General features: G+C 45.5%; 1 protein-coding gene across 2 annotated transcripts in view; it reads right to left on the bottom strand.

Annotated features, from left to right (window-relative positions):
* The window catches only part of CRYBG3 (crystallin beta-gamma domain containing 3), a 150,031-nt gene that overhangs the window by 42,009 nt on the left and 87,487 nt on the right, over positions 1-20,535 (bottom strand). For both annotated transcript variants that reach the window (XM_061628033.1, XM_061628034.1), the window contains exons 9-14: positions 17,189-17,303; positions 16,164-16,199; positions 14,386-14,519; positions 11,521-11,647; positions 5,692-5,834; positions 3,744-3,870 (exon numbers count right to left, since the gene is read on the bottom strand). In XM_061628033.1, coding sequence (XP_061484017.1) covers positions 3,744-3,870; positions 5,692-5,834; positions 11,521-11,647; positions 14,386-14,519; positions 16,164-16,199; positions 17,189-17,303 — 682 coding nt within the window. The remainder of the gene's footprint in view (positions 1-3,743; positions 3,871-5,691; positions 5,835-11,520; positions 11,648-14,385; positions 14,520-16,163; positions 16,200-17,188; positions 17,304-20,535) is intronic.

Raw genomic sequence — 20,535 nt, forward strand, 5'->3', positions numbered from 1 at the left:
CCTCATGAGACTTGCATAAGGTGAAGTCCAGTCTCCGCTCAGTGGCATCCTTTAAATGAGATTCTCCTTCCCGTGGCAAGAGAGATCTGGAAACTAAACTGGAAATTGGCTCGTCTATGCCAGGGACGGCCAGCTTGGTAGTAAAGTCCGGGGCCAAAGGATAAAGTCTGTCCGCAATGTTATTAAAACGGCGTGCTTGTAAGGGGTGAGACCATTCATCCTTGGCCAGTTTAGCGATGGGGTCTGGCACAGGTAGATAGTGTTCTGCTGGAGCAGGGGATTTCAAGACCCTGGCCCCTTTTAAAGCGGGAGTAGCATCTGCAGTTGGGGTGGATTGAAGGCCTAGGGTGTTCAACACTCTGCGCGCAAGAGGCTGGTAGTCTGAGGAATCGAAGAGGCAATAGGATGTATCCTGCTCATGTTCCGAATGGTCATTCCAGACGTCTCCTTCGTCTTGCAGCGGAAATGCAGAATCTTCCGCACCAGAGACGTCATCAGCAAACCTGCCCCTGGCAATGTCAAACGGATTTGGAGAACATGAAGGGTTCGTCTCACTGTGAGCAAGTTGGTCCCCACTGTGTGGAGGTATAGTGGGAACTTGTGATGGTGACTGTCTCTGAGCGAAAAACGACAGCATGCCCTGAAGTTGAGCAATGAACTCCTGGGACAGCTGCAGTCCCGGAGATGTAGCCCGTTGCTCTTGGATAGGCGGAAGTGCAGACGGCCCCACAGGTTGTGAAATAGAGTAAGCCCCGGGTTGGGTGACCGTTGGATGCTCAGAAAAGCCAGGGAAGTCCTCCTCATCAGAGGACGCAGCAGGAGACTGAAAGAGGGTAGTTAACTGTGTATGGGTTGAACCCTCTGGATCTGGAGCAGAGACATAGCGAGGTCGCTTGGTTGTGCTGTGGCTGGCAAGATGTTTTGTTTTGGCCACCGCTTTAACATGCTTATGTTTGACCGCCTTAGGTGTTTTAGGCTTGGTCGTCTGGTTTGCCTCTAGCTGTTGTTTCGGCTTGGGTGCCTGGGTTGTCTCTGGCTGTTCTGCCATCATATATTTTAAGGGTAGCAGTGCACGGAACACGACTGGGGCAGAATGCACAGACCCGAACAGGCTCAGTACACGGCACACGACTGGGGCAGAATGCACTGGCTGATGGCTAAGTACACTGCCACGATGGGACAGAATGTACACTATGAACAGGCTAGTACACGGCCACAGATGGGATGGAGCAGAATGTACAGTCCAAACAGCTTTGTAAGGTTGCCTGGGTTGTCTCTGGCTGTTCTGCTATCATATATTTATTAAGGGTAGCAGTACACTGCCACGATGGGGCAGAATGCACTGTACCGCCATCTTATATTTTCTATGGGTATCAGTACACTGCCACGATGGGGCAGAATGTACAGACCCGAACAGGCTCAGTACACGGCACACGACTGGGGCAGAATGCACTGGCTGATGGCTAAGTACACTGCCATGATGGGGCAGAATGTACACTATGAACAGTCTTAGTACACAACCAGAATGCACGTCCAGATATCTTGGCACAGTATCCGTAGGTGTGGTACAGTATGGAGCAGAATGTAATATTTGCACAGCTTTGCACAGTATCAACAGCTCTGGTACACGGCCACGGATGGGGCAGAATGTACAGTTCAAACAGCTTTGCGTGGTATCAATAGCCTTGGTACATGGCCACGGATGGGGCAGAATGTACAGTTCAAACAGCTTTGCGTGGTATCAATAGCCTTGGTACACGGCCACGGGTGGGGCAGAACGTACAGTTCAAACAGCTTTGTATAGTATCAACAGCCTTGGTACATGGCCACGGATGGGGCAGAATGTACAGTTCAAACAGCCTTATATAGTATCAACAGCCTGGTACACGGCCACGGATGGGGCAGAATGTACAGTTCAAACAGCCTGGTATAGTATCAACAGCCTTGGTACACGGCCATGGATGGGGCAGAATGTACAGTTCAAACAGCCTGGTATAGTATCAACAGCCTTGGTACATGGCCACGGATGGGGCAGAATGTACAGTTCAAACAGCTTTGCATAATATCAACAGCCTTGGTACACGGCCACAGATGGGGCAGAATGTACAGTCCAGACAGGATTTATTGGGTATGAACACCTTGCACACTAGGTATCAGTTGCAGCAATAACAGGCTTTGTACAGGTCCAGCAGCTTTTGTATATAACCAACAGCCTTTGTACACGGCCACGGATGGGGCAGAATGTACAGAGCAAACAGCTTTTGTATAGTATGGACAGTCTTTGTACACGGCCACGTCAAACAGTTTTGGTATAGTATCAACAGCTTCAAGCAGTTGCAGTATTCAAATAGTCGCAAGAGGCAGCAGCAGTAGCAGAGAGAAAGCTATGTAAATCACGCTGTGGGGCTGCCAGAAAGCCTTGGCTCTGCAAACTACAGCCCGTGTAATTGAGACCCCCCTTTTTGGCACTGTAACTGACTAGACAGAAAGAGACATAAAATGGTGGCCGCAAAAAACGGCGGGAAAATTGGCCAATCAGAGAAGCTTGGGGTGATAAAGAAGCAATGGCGGTCACAGGAACGCACCAGCAAGCACAAAACAGTCTCAAACCAAAACTCTGGGACCGCTGGGCTGGGAGAGCACGATTGGGCTCAGCAAACGAGGGAAAGAATGAGCCGCAGCTGCGGGCTCTAAAGGCAGTTGCGGTAGGCTTAAGATGCCGCAGATGAGCCGGGGGAGGCGGAGCAACCCCACCAGATAGGGGCTCTGGCACAGAGCCGCCGCCGCAGGCTCTGGAGCTGCCGCGAGAATAGGAGGCAAGGGGGGGAGAAAAAGGATAGAGGCAGCGGGGACAGAGAGCTGCAGTCGCAAGCTCTAGTTCATTGTAGTTCGCCTGCTAAAGGAGGGAGAGCCGCAGCCGCGGTCTCCTCGAACGTCCGTGAGACACGGAGCCTAGGCTCTGGAGCCGCCTCAAAAACTTGCCGCGGCAGTAACCAAAGACAAAAGGAGCCGCAGCCGCAGGCTCCTTGTAAGTGCCAGCCAAAAAAGGCACGAAATATGCGGCGGAGCGGACCAGGAAGCTGCAGCCGCAAGCTCCTGAGTAGAAACTATGTCTGCCGCCTGAGGGAAAAGGGAGCCACAGCCGCGGTCTCCCTAAGAGCCGTTAGGCTGGTGACGGGGGAAAAAACGAGGGCAAGGGAGAACCCCCCCAACGAAATTCCCCAGAACAAATTACGTATAGCCAAAACAGTTGAGATAGAAGAGGGGAAAAGGAAGGTACAGGAGTACACACACAAACCTCCCACCCATCACACAAATACAGAGAAAACTTATCAGAAGCTACGCTAGCAAGAATTTCAAACTTGTTCGGTACGAAGGCAAGAATGAACTGGAGAGTGGGAGGGGCCTGACGCCCTAGTCTTGACTTCAGAAACATTCTTGCCTTCGGACGATAGGACGAGCTATAATCCAGCATGATGGCATTCCTCCTATGGAAAATATGAGATGATTTCTCTGATGAGGTGTGCCTGACGCCAACATTTTTCAGCACCAAGTCAAGACTTTCCTCTTCTCCCAGGCATTTTGGCATGTGTTTTTAAATTGCTTTTAAAAATTTGTTTTTAAATTTGTATATTTGTTTTTAATGTTTTTAATTGTTGTAAACCGCCCAGAGAGCTTAGGCTATGGGGCGGTATACAAATGCAACAAACAAACAAACAAATAAATAAATCGTGATGACTCACCAACTTAATTGGACGAATTGACATAATAGTTTCACTAGATCCTCCCCAGTCAAAAAAACATTTATATTTTCCTTTCTCCAATATATACTTTTCTCCACAGAAGTACTTCTGCTGATAGGCGACCCACCTAGATGTGACACACAAGGGAAATTCTGAGGCTCAAATTCACAGGACAGCTGGTCAAATATGTCCTAGTAATTCATAAGATGCACGAAAAGAATTTTCAGTTCTTAATCTATTTATCCAATATGGATTAAAAATAGGTGTTCCAAATGTATGTCTCATGGATCAATATTATCTGGCACTGGACAGCTTTGCCCAGTTTGCCCATTAAAAGCCAAGGAAATGATAATCCCTTTGCTATAGCTTCAGTACTGCAATCCTAATGCAGTACTGTGTTGGCATTAGGCCTGTTCCATGGGCCATAAGATGTCTTCAGGGGAGGAATGCCTGACCAACCCCAATATCTGAACAAATTCTGTGTTGATGCTTCTGTGGTGCTACTGCACTGAAGAAGCAGGCACGACAGCTCACAGCACTAGAGCAAGAGCTCATAACTGAGCACAGGATCAAGTTCTTAACTTCCAAGCATGAAATTTTATTCTGTCTAGAAATCACAGGGATAAATATTTCACAAGAACTTCAATACTGACTCTGAGATCACAATTCATCTGCCGGCTTTTTCACAATGAATTCCACTGCACAGACAAAGTAAAGCACACAGTTATAGACAGGTCTTGTAACCCAATGCACTTAAAAACTGGATGATATCTATAATTTCTGCATATACATTTTAAGTAAATAAGCTCTTAACTTCAAGTTGCTAAATGTTTTCCTGAATTGGGTTATAGCTGTTATTCTCATACCAAGAAAGAGAAAAAAATAGTTTATTGATGCAACTGATTTGGTGTGTTTAAGACTAAACTATTTATTCTGGGTCATTTCTTCATTTACTCTTCATATCAGAATTCACATTTTGTCCCCCACCCCATTAATCAATTTTAATTTAACTATGTTTGAACCCAGAAGTTCATTCTGTTTGCAACCACATATCATAATGGGGCTGCCCTTGGGCCCGGTCTGGAAATATCAGCTAGCCGAGAATGCAGTGGCTAGTCTGCTGATGGGGGCAGATGGATGACAACATGTGACACCTCTGCTACAACATCTGCACTGGCTTTCCATATCCTACTGGGCCAGGTTCAAGGCTCTTATGTTGACATATAAAGCCCTGAACAACTTGGGTTCAGGATCTTATGGACCGCCAGAACCCTTATATCCCAGCCCAATCACTGAGATCGTCCAGAGAAGCACTTTTAGTTTGGGCCTATGTAACAGAGGCCAACTGGCCTCAGTCAGAAGCTGGGCATTTAGTACCATTGGTCTCAGGCTGTGGAATACTCTTCCTGCAGAGATTCATCAAGCATCTTGGCTTTTGCCTTTCAGGTGTCTCTTTTGTGCTGACAGGCCTATGCAGCTATTTAAATGTCTCTGGAGTAGCCACTCATTTTAATGATTGTTTGGTATTGCTTTTAAATGTTTTTATGTCACTGTACACCACTCTTTTTTGCGATGTTTTGCGAGAAGGTGGTATATAAATACTTTTATAAATAAATAAATAGCTTGTTGGATCAGGCCAATGGCCCATCCAGTTCAGCATCCTGTTCTCACAGTGACCAACTAGATGCTGAAAACAGGACCTGAGAGCAATAGCACTCTCTCCACTTGTGATTCCCAGCAACTGGCACACAGAGGCAAACTGACCCCAAAAGTTGAGGTAGAACATAGACACCATGGCTAGTAGCCATTGATATTGCTTATAGGTAGACTTTTCACTTAGCTTCCCTACAAGGTTCAGCAGAGTATCATGACTGAAAGAAAAACCAAGATATGGAATCCAGACAAGTTAATTATTTCTCACTGCACAATGATTTGAAATAGAACTTACACTCCACTCTTCACATTTACTGATCTTGTCACTACTCCAAACCCAGCCTGTTCCAAATCAGGAACTTCTTGATTGACAATGTCCAACAACTTGCCATTTTCCTCTTCAGTTTCAAAAAGTGTTACGTCAGACTCCATAAAATCCTGGAATTTCAAACCAAAAATTAGGAAGCATTTGATGCAAGTTTCTCTGTTTTTCTTTTCATACAAGATAATATGAACTAGCAAAATTCTTCAGGTATTACATATACATTTATAGCTGACTTAATTTTGAAAGAAGGAATTCTTTCATCAGGTTATCTAGACAGTACTGATCCAACACTTGATCTGAAGGTTTTCCTTGAACTGGCTCTACATCAATATTGTTCTGTTGATTATCACAGTGATCCCCTATGCCTATGTAAAGCTAAGATCTATTTTCTTAAGCAGAACAAACAGTAAATGTAGTGGCTGTTCCTAAGAAATGAAATTTTTACAGTGCTGTTTCTCTACATACAGCTAATGTCTTTGATTTTTTTTTACATCACTAACATTTTTTACTCAGCCTTTATATAAAGGCTTTATAAAAAGTTTGCCCTGTTCCTAAAAAAAAATTATATGTGAAAGATGAGCATCTGAATATCTACAACAATTTTGTCACTGCTAGAGACAAACAAAAATTATTATTAATGATGTTCCTCTTCCTTTGTTTGAATCCAGCAGTCACAACTGGGCTCCTGCTGGGAGGAAGGGTGGCTTATAAATCAAATAATAAACAAACAAACAATAAATAAAGAAACAAATTGTAAGCCTGTAGTTAGCAAAGAAATATTAAATGTTTAGGGCACAGTTCCGAAGCTACTTACTTGCCAACTGTCCACTTGATATTATGGATCTAGGTACAAATGAATGATGATGTGATTGCAGCCTTATTGTATCATTACAGAAAAGTCACTGCATCAACAGCTCTGCAACACAGGTGCTTAACATAAATGTCAGAGATGTTTGAAAAATACTTAGCAAGTCAGGTTCAGCCTGTGTACTCATACTTTTAATGCATTTCAAGAAAAATTGGTATGTCAAACTGTCTTCAAAAAGCTGTACACAGCATAAATGATTTTCTCTCAGGAATATGCCATACATTACACTCTGTTTATCCTGGGCCAGCTAGCTGCTAACACTGCAGCCAGGACATTCAGAAAATCATTTCTAGAGGAATAACCTTAATTTCTGCTGACCACACGTTCATACTCTTCCACTTTAAATCTTATGACATTTTGCCAATTCATAAAATCCTTTGTGGCACCACCCATACTTTCACTCAGAGTTTCCCTGCTGGGCCTCGTTCCCAAGAAGGCACCGGGTGAATTTCGCCTCGTACACCACCTGTCCTTTCCCCAGGGTGAGTCTGTCAATGACTTCATCCCAACAGACCTGTGCTCTGTCCGCTACACGTCATTTGACTGTGCAGTATGTATGGTTAGGGACTGCGGGATTGGTGCCCTTATGGGAAAATGTGACATCAAATCAGCCTTCCATCTCCTCCCTGTGCACCCATGGGACTTTGAGCTGTTAGGCTTTGCTTTCAAGGGTGAATATTATGTGGATAGGGCATTGCCTATGGGCTGCTCCATCTCATGTTGGTTTTTGAGCGCTTCAGCTCTTTCTTGGAGTGGGCAATCAGGAGATGGGCAGGCCGGCAATCAGTGGTACACTATTTGGATGACTTCCTGTTTGCAGGCCCTGCAGACTCGGGTGCCTGTCGGGCATTTATGGAGCATTTTGCAGGGCTGGTGGGGGAACTGGGTGTTCCCCTCGCGGCTGAGAAAACTGAGGGCCCGTCCACCGCCCTCACTTTTCTGGGCATAGAGATCGATACGGTGGCCTAATGCTGTAGGCTCCCGCTGGATAAGCTGGTGGCCCTTAAGGGGAAAATCTCGGAGGTGGTTGGGGCAAAGAAGGTGACATTGGCCACACTTCAACAGCTGGCGGGCCATATGAACTTTGCATGCAGGGTTGTAGCGCCCGGGCGCGCATTCCTGCGGCGCATCTATGATGCCATGGCTGGCCTATCACGCTCCCATCACCACACGCATGTTACGGCTGCTCTCAGGGCTGACCTGGCAGTTTGGTCCACCTTCCTGTGGGAATTTAATGGGGTCTCCTTATGGAGAAGGGATTGCCTGTTGGAAGCGGAGCTACAGGTGAGCTCCAACGCCTCAGGTTCCTGCGGTTTTGGGGTCATTTTCCATGACTCATGGTGTCATGGCAGCTGGCCACAGAACTGGGCGCAGGCTGGCCTAACCAGAGACCTTACATTTTTGGAGTTCTTCCTTATTGTCGTGGCTGTACACCTTTGGCCCGACAAGCTGGGCAATTCCTCAGTCCACTTTTGGTGTGACAACCTCCCTACGGTGCATGTCATCAACACCGTCTTCTAGACACCCCAACGTTACGCGTCTGGTGCGAGTGTTCGTGCCCCAATGTCTTCACTATAATATCCAGTTCCTTGCACGCCATGTTCCGGGTATTGATAATAGCATTGCTGATGCTCTATCACAGAACCAGATGGAGAGATTTCACCAGCTGGCACCGTGGGCAAGGGCTCAGCCGGACGTGGTACCCCCAGCGCTATGGGAGATTGGAGGACCAAATCAGAACGGGCCATAAGCCTGTCTGTGGCACCCAGCACTCTGGCCAGCTACCAGGGAGCAGGTAGGGACCTGGCAAGCTTCAGGGAGTCCAGAGGCTACACCCAGGAATGGCCCATCCCTGTGGAGCATCTTATGGAGTTCTGCGTGGAAGGGAAGCGGAGGGGCCTTTTAGTCAGGACCATCAGAGGTAAGCTCTCAGGTCTATCCTTCCTAGCAAAAGCACGGGGCTTTCAGGACTACTCTGGTGACTTTAGGGTCCGCCGGATGCTGGAGGGGTGGTCCCGCACACGCCTGATGCCCGCTTCCCCTTTTCCCCAGAGCTACTGTTTGGTCTGCAGGGACAGTGGAGGGAGTTATGTTCTTCCCAGTTTGAGGCACTGTTATACCATGCTGTGGCCCTCACCCTGCTCTTCGGGGCCTTCCGAATAGGGGAAGTGGTGGCGGGTTCTAAGATGGATACCTCCCTCCGGGCCCTTCTGATTTCTGATCTCAGCTGGGAGGCAGAGGGGGTCCTTCTGCGACTCAGGCGGTCAAAGACGGACCAACACCAGAAGGGGAGCCTGATTGTGTTATCCCCATAATAACAGGAGGAGCTCTGCCCGGTGAGGGCCCGGCGCAGCTTTCTGGCAGCCCGGGGGCTGCAGCCAGGGTACCTATTCTTGCACAGGGACCTCCAGCCCCTTACTAAGTATCAGTTTTGGTGGGTGACAAAGGCAGCGCTCCAGAAGCTAGGTGTGGACGCCCGTAAGTTCGGGACACACTCCTTCCAAATAGGTGCGGCCTCCACCGCGGCCCACCTGGGTTTTTCCAAGGGGAGGCTACAGGCGGTGGGCAGGTGGTCCTCGGACGCATACAAGGCTTATGTCAGACCACTCACTGAGACGTATGAGGCCAGCGGCTAATGGTTTCCCCTTTACCCTGATGTCAATTGTTGTCGTTTTGGCAGGCTGCTGGGACAGATCGGAGCAAGTGCGCATCCTCCTCTGCGGCCACAGCATGATTTCCTGGGCAAGCCGCAGGGCAGCAAAGTCTCGCATTGGAACACAGCTGGGGTTCAGTCAATGGGCCTCAGCACGGTGGCTGGGACGCTGGGGGATGCGTTGGGATGGGCTCCTACCTGCCTTGTTTCAGCTGGGAGCGGACCGGGCGGAACTCCAGGTGCTGGTCATCCACCTGGGAGGTAACGACTTGGGTCTATTGAAGGGCAAGGCCCTGATTGAGCAGGCCTGTAGTGACCTCCGGGCCATTACACGTCGCTGGCTGGGGGTGCACTTGGTATGGTCAGACATCCTGCCGCCCAGGAACTGGAATTGTGCCAGTGACCCACGGGGAATAGACAGGACTCAGAGAAAGGTTAACAGACAAATTCAGAAGGCCATCAAGGGCTTGGGGGGTTCTGTCATCCACCACCCAGACATCAAACACGATAGGCTGGAGTTGTTTAGTTTGACTGACTGGGGCAATGACATCTTCCTCATGGACCTGAAGAGGGGTTTGCACCAGATTCTTATCAGGTGTGGGGTAAAGAGAGACTAAGCAGAGGCTTGTCCCCCTTTTGTGGCAAGGAAGTGCGGGGAAAAGGTTAAAAGGGAAAGGGCAGCTAGGTGACACCTTTAGGCACCTTTGGGGGTGATTGGCGGTCCGAGGGCCTGCAGCTCAGGGCTATACGGCCCAGGGGCAGAACACGGGCCGCCTTTGGGGCCAACGTGCCTCATCCGCTTGGAGTTTCAGGGCTCCGGGGGGCGGTGATGCGGGTTAGACCCCCTACACATCTTCAGGGTGTGGCCTGAGCTGGGGTCTGGCACAGGGCAGCCCCGGGCTCAGACAGGGGTTGGTTGTCCTATAGCTGCAAGCAGGCTTTGCCTGGATCGGCAGAACGCTCTCGCACTTTATTTTCCCTCTGCAGGTTCATTATTATAATTGGCTCTGTTTAATAAAGTGGCCCATGATTCAACCCAATGAACGGTGTCTGTGTTTATTTCGGCAGTAGGCTGCAACCCCGTTCCGCGCCTGGGACTTACCGGGTGAAGGCGCGTGTTTGCGGCCACAGCCGAAGCTGAGCCACCATCTTTGGAGGTGCGCGCAGTGCGCTGGCGCACTGATGCAGCACGCAGAAAGGGGGCGGGTCAGCAGAAGGCTATTTAAGGTAGTGCCGCCAGCCGCCCACCCTCACTGTGGATTTTGGCATGCCCGCCTGACCCTCCCTCGGCTGCAGTGTGATTCATTTGGTCGCTACGGGGCCGACTAGGAATTTTTGGCCTACCTGCCTTGCTTTGCTGGTAGGTTTCTTTTGCCTACTCCACACTGTGGTTGGGGGGAGGGTCAAGGGTTAGCACGGGTGCCTTTGGGGTTAATAGGCTGATTGGTCTGTTTTGGCTTAACATGTTAATGGTCACTGGCGAAGGAAGTGCGGGGAAAGGGTTAAAAGGGAAAGGGCAGCTAGGTGACACCTTTAGGCACCTTTGGGGGTGATTGGCGGTCCAGGGGCCTGCAGCTCAGGGCTATACGGCCCAGGGGCAGAACACGGGCCGCCTTTGGGGCCAACGTGCCTCATCCGCTTGGAGTTTCAGGGCTCCGGGGGGCGGTGATGCGGGTTGGACCCCCTACACATCTTCAGGGTGTGGCCTGAGCTGGGGTCTGGCACAGGGCAGCCCCAGGCTCAGGCAGGGGTTGGTTGCCCTATAGCTGCAAGCAGGCTTTGCCTGGATCGGCAGAATGCTCTCGCACTTTATTTTCCCTCTGCAGGTTCATTATTATAATTGGCTCTGTTTAATAAAGTGGCCCATGATTCAACCCAATGAACCTATTTCGGCAGTAGGCCGCAATCCTTACACCCTTATCCAGCTCTGGGTTGGTTGGCCAGCAACTTCAGAGAGGGAGGCTCCAATACTGGATCTCCCTCTTTGACATTAGAGCTCTCTCTCTGATGTTGGATCTTTCCCTCCAAGGGACCACAGAATTGCACCCTTCATTGTTTTAGTGACCTATTTGAAAATCTATTTTGAAAGGTTTAAGATACTACCAAAACAAATGACTAAATGGAAATAGACTTCCTACAAAGGATACAGAACATTTACTATACAACATAATAAATCTTTTTTCCTTGAGTAAAATCACTTTAGTAGGCAATGAAATGACAGGTGGGAGGTGGGGAGCTGGAGAGGGAAATAGTTTTGTAGACCAGAAGAAGTACTTACAGCTTGCAAAAATCGAAAAGATAGCAGCACACTGTTCACTCCACCCCAAGCTTTCCAATCTTCATATTCTCCTTCCTCCAACAGGTACTGCTGGCCTTTATATCGTTCCTTATCATAAGCAACCCATCTGCAGTAAGTCAAAACACACAAGTGTAGTGGTTAAGGTGTTTGACTATGACCTGGGAGACCAGGGTTCGAATCCCCACATAGTCATGAAGCTCACTGACCTTGGGCCAGTCACTGCCTCTCAGCCTCATGAAAAACCCTATTCATAGGGTTGCCATAAGTTGGAATCGACCTCAAGGCAGTACAAGTATCCTAACTTTGATATTCATCCCTAGCATTTTCCAACAGGTTTAGTGGCTTTAGCTTTTAAAAAGCTAAATATGTAAGAAATAAAAAATCAAGTATGCATTTCAACATGTATCCAAAAGGATCTACATATTACTTTATAATATAACAAAACGCTCATATTGAAAACCTTTCCAGAGGGTATCCAATGAAAAAGAAAGACAAAAATCATAATTACTCTTATCTCTATATCAAAACAAAGGCAAATCATAATCTTATCAGAACACAACAGGGGATACACCAGCTTTTATTCATCTTTTTTACTTATATTACTTCCCAAACCACTCTCCCCTGTATTTTTATGCCAAGTTTTACCATTCCAATATTCAATAAATTTATACCAACTTTTTCAATATTCAATAAATTTATACCAACTTTTTCAATATTCAATAAATTTATACCAACTTTTCTTCTTTCATATTTACATACTTTTTATAGTACAGTTTCTTGTATATTAATATCATCTGCCAGACTGGTTGCTCTCATTCATTAATGGATTGCATATGTTTTTTCTAGGGTGGGATCCAATATTGCACCAGCAGACATGACAGAGGATACTGATGCATTTCCAGTTGCAATTGAAACTGCTGGTACTAACCTTTAAAGCACTATATGGCTTGGGACTTGTGCCTAAAATCTGCCTGAACACTAAAATCCCTTCAGAGACACTTCTCCAGGTTTCCCTACTTTCAGAGGCAAGGAAGGTGATCACTGGGGAAAGGGCTTTTTCAGTTCAGCTCATTTCCGGAGCACTCTCCCACTTGGTATCAAATCTTATTTTTGAGGTCAAAGACATTTTTATTTATTCAGGCATTTAATTTGTTCTTTTGTATTACTACATGGTTTCTACTAATTTTTTAATTGCGTTTATATCAATACAATTAAACTAATTATATTATTTGACTTGTTAGTCACTTGTTATCCAAAGGTCTCCAAGTGACTTACAATGCATTAAATTTAAAAACATTATACCATAAAAACAGAACAACCCCCATTAACATCCACAAACTTGGGCAACACACTAGTAATAAAACAACATCATCTCAGTCTATCAAAAGCCTGCGAAAAAGATAAGTCTTTACCTGGCGCCAAAAAGATGTCAATAAGAGTGCCAGGTGGACCTTGCTAGAAGAGCATTCCACAGATGGGGTGCCACAACTGAAAAGGTCCTCTCCCTTGTCACCACTCTCTGAGCCTCTCTCAGAGGGGAGACTTGGAGAAGGGCCTCAGAAGAAGCTGTAAGGGGCCAAGTAGGTTCATACTTGCAGAGCTGTTCCAGAAAATGCTGGGGCCCTGAGCCATAAAGAGCTTTATAGGTCAAAACCAGCACTTTAAATTGGGCTTGGCACAGGCCGCCAGTGTAGATGTAACAGAATTGGTGTCCCATGATCTGTTCACCTTGAACCTGTCAACAGTTGAGTAGCCACATTCTGCACCAGCTGAAGCATCTGAACAGTTTTTAATGGCAGCCCCATGAAAAGTGCATTGTAACAGTCCAACCTTGAGGTTACCAGAGTGTAGATTATTGTAGTCAAGATATCTCTGTCCAGATGGGGTCATACTTGGGCCACCAGTCTAAGCTGATGGAAGGTACTCTGAGCCACCAAGGCCACCTGTGCCTCAAATGACAGCAATGGATTCATGAGAATCCCCAACCTATGAACCCGCTTCTTCAGAGAGAGTGTGATCCCATCTACAGCAGGCTGCACACAACTCAGCCGGTCAGAGGAACCATCTACCAACAGCATCTCAGTCTTGTCTGGATTAAGCTTCAGTTTATTGGCCCTCATCCAGTCCATTATTGCAACCAAGCACTGATTCAGCACGTTCAGTACCTCACCTGCAGAAGATGAAAAGGAGAAAGAGAGCTGCATGTCATCAGCATACTGATGACAATGTACTCCAAAACTCCGTATGACCCCACTCTGCTGTTTCAGGTGGATGTTAAGCAATATGGGGACAGAACCAAACCCTATGGGATTTCACACTAGAGAACCCATGGAGCCAAGCAATAATCCCTAAGAACTACCTTCTGAAGCCATCCATCCAAGTAGGAGTGGAACCACTTCAGTGCAGTGCCCCCAATACCCAATTCAAACAGTTGCCACAGAAAGGTACCATGGTTGATGGTATTGAAAGCCACTGAGAGATCAAGAAGAATCAACAGAATCACACTCGCCTGTCTCCTGACATAAGTTAAACGGTAACCAAGGCAGTTTGCATACCAAAAGCAGGCCTGAATTATTCAACTGTTTAAACATTGTAAGCAGCTCTGTATTTTATTTTATTTTTAAACGAAAGACGGTACCAAATGTTTTAAATAAAATAAAATAAATGTATAAATAAACAAATAGAAATAGGCATGGACATCAATTTCAATGGGAGACTCTTTTATTAATTATTACTGTGATGTGTTTCAGGGCACAGGTTGGCTGGGACAGTTGGGGTTTCCAATGCTAGGCCAAAGAGAACCTTTGCAAGGAAGTATAAAAAAGGAAACTAAATTGTACTTACATTCCACCAATTATACGTATAGATCCAATTCCCTGAAAATCATCAGCATTTTCAAAAAGTGTTGGAAAACAATCAGTATTTTCAGAAAGCTCTTTATGCCATCCTCCAAAATATGGTCTCTCATATATTATCATCTGCAGAGAGTGAGATAGTTGATCCTTTAAAATACATTTCTGAATCCTAGATCTACTTAATGGATTTTATGTGAGATTTTTTGTTTTATTTTTTAAAACGTTATTCAGCAATATATGCCTTACTTTTTCCATTTCAAAAATTTGATGCTTTTTTCACCCTAGGTATTGTGGTACACCTGCTTTCTGTGTGTTCCATGGTGAAATGAGTTAATCTGAGAGAAGCCTGGTCTGGAGATCCAACTGAATGATCAATTATCTGTTCCAACTCTATGGCTTTCACCCAAAGGTTCCATGAGCAGAACTCTGCTCATCCTGGAGCAAGGAAGGCATTTTTTTGCCAATCCTTCCTCCCCTCTGTAGCCCCCTATGCCTTCTGAAAGTCTGGTCTGTAGCATTTTGAGACCCTCTAGAACAGTATGAGAGATGGTGCCGGGCCTGCAGAGGGAAGCGGGGAAAACACAAAAATCACCTCCCCCACTTTCCTCCAGTAGGAGCCTTGTGATGTCCCTGTATTTTAATATCTGTAAATATGGTAAGTGCAGGTTTATTAAGTGATATATGGTAAGTGACTGAGTGAGAGGGGGGAGTACATGGGCTAGAATGCTGGAGAATGCTGTATGAATGGCTGAAAGAATAAATGAGAGGATGACAGTTGAGTCAGGGGGAGAGTTGTTGAGGAGGTTGGTTGGTTGATGAGAGGGATTTTGGAGGAGTTGGTTGGCAGAGTTCTGAGGGAGGCTTGGATTGTATTTGGCTGATATTCAGGCAATATATATATGACCAGAAACATAAAGAGTGACACTATATGAAACCATACGCTTGTTAAACATACCTTACATAATCTTGTTATTTCCTGGTGTTTATAAATAAATATTCTATAGGTTTACCAAAAGCCTGATCCTTGGCTGGGGCTTTCACAGACCAGAAGGGTGGGCAGGGTATTTACCAAGGCGGAGAAACAGTATCAAATGGTGGCAGCGGTGAAGAGATAGTGTATCATCAAGTATCCAGGGCAACCCAGGGCTGTATGCTTTATTGGCACAAAGATACAGGGGGGTTGTGGCCTGCAAGTGCACCCGGACACAAAGTAACAATAAGCCAGATGGGAGACTAAGGCGAAGTCTCTAGCAGTATTGTTTACAGGGAGTGACTGGTGGTGCTGCCTAGCAGTGGGATCTTGTGAGATCTGTGCTAGGGTGAGCTAAAGAGAAATAAAAACAATGTTTCTCCCTGGTGGTAGCCACGGGTGGGAGTATCACAGGTGGTGCCAGGGGAGGAACATTACAAGCCTCTGCTGGATGACAGTAAGTTCTGTGAATAGAATGAGCTCTTCAATTTCTGGAAGAACTCTAAATTCAACCCTATGGTTTTAGGAGAGGAACAGCAAATTTAGAAGTAAGTGACAGCCTCAGGTTTTCTGTGTTTTCTGCTATTGTGCACTTCAAAAATGTGAGTAGGGATTTAAAGGAAGAATGTAAAAGAAGAGAGAATTATAGGAAGGGAAGATTGCTTCAGGCACAGAACTTGCTACTAAGATAAATACAAAGAGCAAAGAGTACATATGTTTTTGGTTTTGAGAAGATTCCAGCATCTTGAAGACTGTTTCAAACAGATTAATTTACTGCTGACATGTTCCACACTTACTTTAACATTCATAGGCATCTGAACCTTTAGGCCACCCTAGAGTATAAGACAAAACAACAAATTATCAGGTTTGTAAGATCTGAATGCATGTTTCTATATCCATTAATTCTATATAAATATGAATAAGTGTAATTGTAAATAATCCTGGACGTTTGCTGAAGGGTGATATATAGACACTTTAAATAAGCAAATAAATAAATATTAATGAATTAGGACCTCTCTATGCTCAGAGTGGATAAAACCTTTTTCTCTCTCCTCACTTAATTGCAATCAACATGGCTTTTAAAAGGACACTAAATACTGATTCCAAAATAAAAAACATGTTTATGAGTGCTTGATTGTTCCAGAAGAATTAGGAATTCAACATGTTTAAATGATGAAAGGCAACAGTTCCAATGCCTGAACATTTTTATTCCTTGCAGAAAGAACTTTTTTGAGGGGAGAGGGAAGCTGACACTGGCAAAAATGTTCATAGCTTAAAGAAAGAATTTTATTTCCATTCAATCCAAAAATAAATTTGATATTTATCTAATTTCATTTGTACCACAGCAAATCCATTTCTGGATTTCCCTTGTGGGAATATTAAGAACAGACAAATTATATCTAAGTTTACATATCAGCACACCCAATAAAGGCCCAAAACATGTTGTTATGATCCTTTATAGTGTAGATCTCGGCAGTAACTCATGGGTACTAGAACTTTTTTTTTAACCATTTTTCTGAACGAAGATAGTATAAGTTTCTTCTAAACAGTTCTGATCATTTCAGGAGCACCAGGCAAACATAGTGTCTTAAATCAAGTCACTGGATGTTCGTTGTGATCTAAAGAAGTTCTTGACCAAATGGTTAAGTCTACTGCTTATTTCAAGACTCATTAAGATGGTGTACTGATTCAGATCCATGCTCTGGTTAATCTCAGTCAATATGAGTGCTCAGATATGGAATAGATTTAGATCTAAATGCAAGATTGTTGCAGGAAAGGGTGGATTGGTGTATAATTGTTTGAAAAGCTATTACTGCCTCACCATTTTCAATGGATGAAGAGATTTTACATCAGCTGTTGTAATTTCACATGGGCTGTGATTTTCTTCCAAAACCATCACCTCTCCTTTGTAATTAATGTCTGAATAGGCAAGCCATCTATTAGAGTGAGGAGAAAGTGGTTGATTAACCCAATTAAAGTAATAAACAGTGCTGATTCACGTGCAGTTTCATTCCTAAAAATGAACCTTTGATCTGATCCAGCAGAATTAGCTAGCTCAGCATTCTGTCTCCAACAATGGGTAGTCTGATGCCTCTGGGAAGCCCACAAGCAAGACATGAAGGAAAACAACCCTTATCCTTTATGTTCAGGAGGTATATTGCCCATCTACAGGGAGGTTCAATTTAGCTACCATGGATAATAGTTTTTGACCAAATTTGACTACCAGCCTCAGAAAATTATCACACTTGAAAACCCATCTAGTCTAACCCCCTTCCTATGAGGAAATCCACTAGTATAGCGTTCTAGATAGGTTGCCACATCCAACCTCTGCTTAAAAATTTATAACAAAAAGAGCCCACCACTTTCTGGGACAATCTGTTCCACTGTCAAACAGCTTGTACCATCACGACCCCCCCCCAATGTTTAGTATGAATATTTTTTCTTGCAATTTGAACCCATTGTTTCCAGTCCTATTTTCTGAAGCAACAGAAAACAAAGTTTTGCCATCATCATCTATGTGACAGCCCCTCAAATATTTGCAGAAGGCTATCATATTGCCTTTTAACTGTCTCTTCTCCAGACTAAATGCACCCAAAAGGTGGCCATTTAAAATATTTAAGTCCTATGACTCTGTATAGAGACAGACAATTCTACAGCTGGAACTGCTGACATAGAAATTCAAATGGTTGGAAAGGGAGCAGAGAATTTTTATAGACTCAAAAGGCCAATTTCCCCCTTTCAAATCATCCAAGAAAGTTTTCTTTGTGCTATTCTTAAGAGTAACAATAGTAAATCAATAGCATTAACAAAATAGCACAGAAATAACAAAAGCTACTGCATTTAGGGCACCGCTGGAAGAAAGGAATGGTGGTTTGCATTTTTACTGCCTCAGTAGAATAAGGCCTCCTCTTTCAGTGTTTTGAAGGCAGACTGCAAAACAGGTACAAAAATAACCACAGTACTTCCTCCTTCCTATCAACCGTTGTCTTCACTCTGAACTGACTTCGTAAAATCATCATGGAGCATCATCATGCTGTAAATGTGATCCTAGCCAGAATATTTTTTAAAAAGTAAAATGATGCATAACCAGCTGCCAAGAGAGGCAATGACTAGACTTGGAAAAAAACCCCAGAAAAAATAAGGGAAAAAAATTCAGGGACCCCAGTCCAATTTTGTGGCACACCATTTGCTGTGTGAACATTTGGTGCAGCCATAGTTGAAGTGGATACAGGAAAAAAATAGTAAACAAAATTAATTCTAGTCAAATCTGTTTATTTTACACTGATGGCTGCAGAAATGGTCTGTAGAAAATGTACCATTGGTATCACCTGACGGGTGATTTTCTTACGTAGTCCGACATCACGTGGGATATAGCGCCATCTAGCGTCCGAAGGCAAGAATGGATCGAAGTCAAGACCTGGGGCATCGAGCCCCTCCCACTCCAGTTCATTCGTGACGAGACTGAAGTGAGAGACATATCTGAAAAGACATAAAAGGCCAACGGGCCTAACAGCAAGAAAACAGTGTCCCAAAACATGACCCAAAGATCGCAAGCATATTAAACAGGTCCAAATTGGTCTTGACTTGGTAAAAAAGTTTAAATATTATAACACTGAAGAGCAATAAGTGGTAAGGTAGCAAAAAACCCCAAATCCTCCAAAGAGGGAGGGCCGTGATGTCAGACTACCTAAGAAAATCACCCTTCAGGTGATACCAATGGTACATTTTCCTTAGGTAGTCCGACATCACGTGGGATGTACCAAAGCAGCCCCTAATAGGGAGGGACCGCCTCTTGGCTACTTAGCAGAAATAACCTGTTGTAAAACACGCCTCCCGAATGAGGCATCAGCAGAAGCGTAACGGTCTATCTTATAATGTCTTATGAAAGAATTTGGGGTAGACCATACAGCCGCTCTGCAAATCTCTGCTAGAGGAGCATTGGTTGCGAAGGCAGCCGTAGTGGCAGCTGACCTAGTGGAATGTGCCGTTATGTTACAAGGCACTGGCAGCTGAAGGGACTCATAGGCCAATGCAATACAGGCACGCAACCAACAAGATAACGTAGAGCTAGACACCTTTTGCCCCCGAGTACGTGGGTGAAAGGATACAAATAAGGAATCCGTTGACCGTATGTCCTGGGTGCGAGACAGGTATGTCTTGAGGGCCCTCCGGACATCTAGCGAGTGCCAGGCCTTCTCGAGCGGATGAACAGGATCCGGACAGAACGAAGGCAAAACAATGTCTTGGTTACAGTGGAACCTCCGAAATGACCTTCGGACGGAAGGAAGGATCTAGACGTAGTACCACTGAGTCCTTATGGAAAATACAGAGATGGCGGGCCGAGGACAGTGCCCCCAACTCTGAGATTCTTCTCGCCGAGGTAATCGCCACGAGGAACAGGACTTTGAAGGCCAAAAGACGTAAAGGCACAGATCGAAGGGGCTCAAAAGGAGGGCGCTGCAGGGCTTGCAGGACCTTCAATAAACTCCACGACGGAAAGCAATGACAAACTGCTGGCAACAGTAGGACGGCCCCGTTCAAAAAACGTTTGACCAGTGGGTGTGAACCCATAGGAATAGTAGGAGACATGACGGAGAGAATAGATGAAATGGTGGCGGCGTAAGGTGTTAGGTTTCAGTCTCATCTTCAGGCCTCTATGTAAAAATTGCAGTAGATGTTGAACCTTGGCCTGAGATGGCAGAACATTTTGAGAGTCACACCAACTAGTGAAGGTAGTCCAGGTGCTCTGGTAGACCCGAGAGGTCGACTGCTTTCGAGACGCGAGAATTGTGTCCACAACTTCCTTAGACAGTCCCGAATGAATCAAATGTCCGCGTTCAAATGCCACGCTGTCAGATTGAGCCATTCGGGATCCGGATGCCAAATTGGGCCCTGAGATAGAAGATCTGGTCCGAGTGGCAACCTCCAAGACTCCGTCACTGAAAGGGAGAGCAGGTTGGAGAACCACGGCCGACGAGGCCAGTACGGGGCTATCAGGATCAGATGGGTCCTTTCGCGTTGCAGCTTCCTGATGGTCCTGCCCAATAGCAGTATCGGGGGGAAAGCATATAGGAGGCCTGCTGGCCACTGAGTCAACAGTGCATCCATTGATTCCGCGTCATTGTCCAGATACCTGGAGAAGTAGCGAGGTAGCTGGTAATTGTGACT

This window comes from Rhineura floridana, chromosome 5 (genome assembly GCF_030035675.1).
Source record: "Rhineura floridana isolate rRhiFlo1 chromosome 5, rRhiFlo1.hap2, whole genome shotgun sequence".
Taxonomy (NCBI): Eukaryota; Metazoa; Chordata; class Lepidosauria; order Squamata; family Rhineuridae; genus Rhineura; species Rhineura floridana.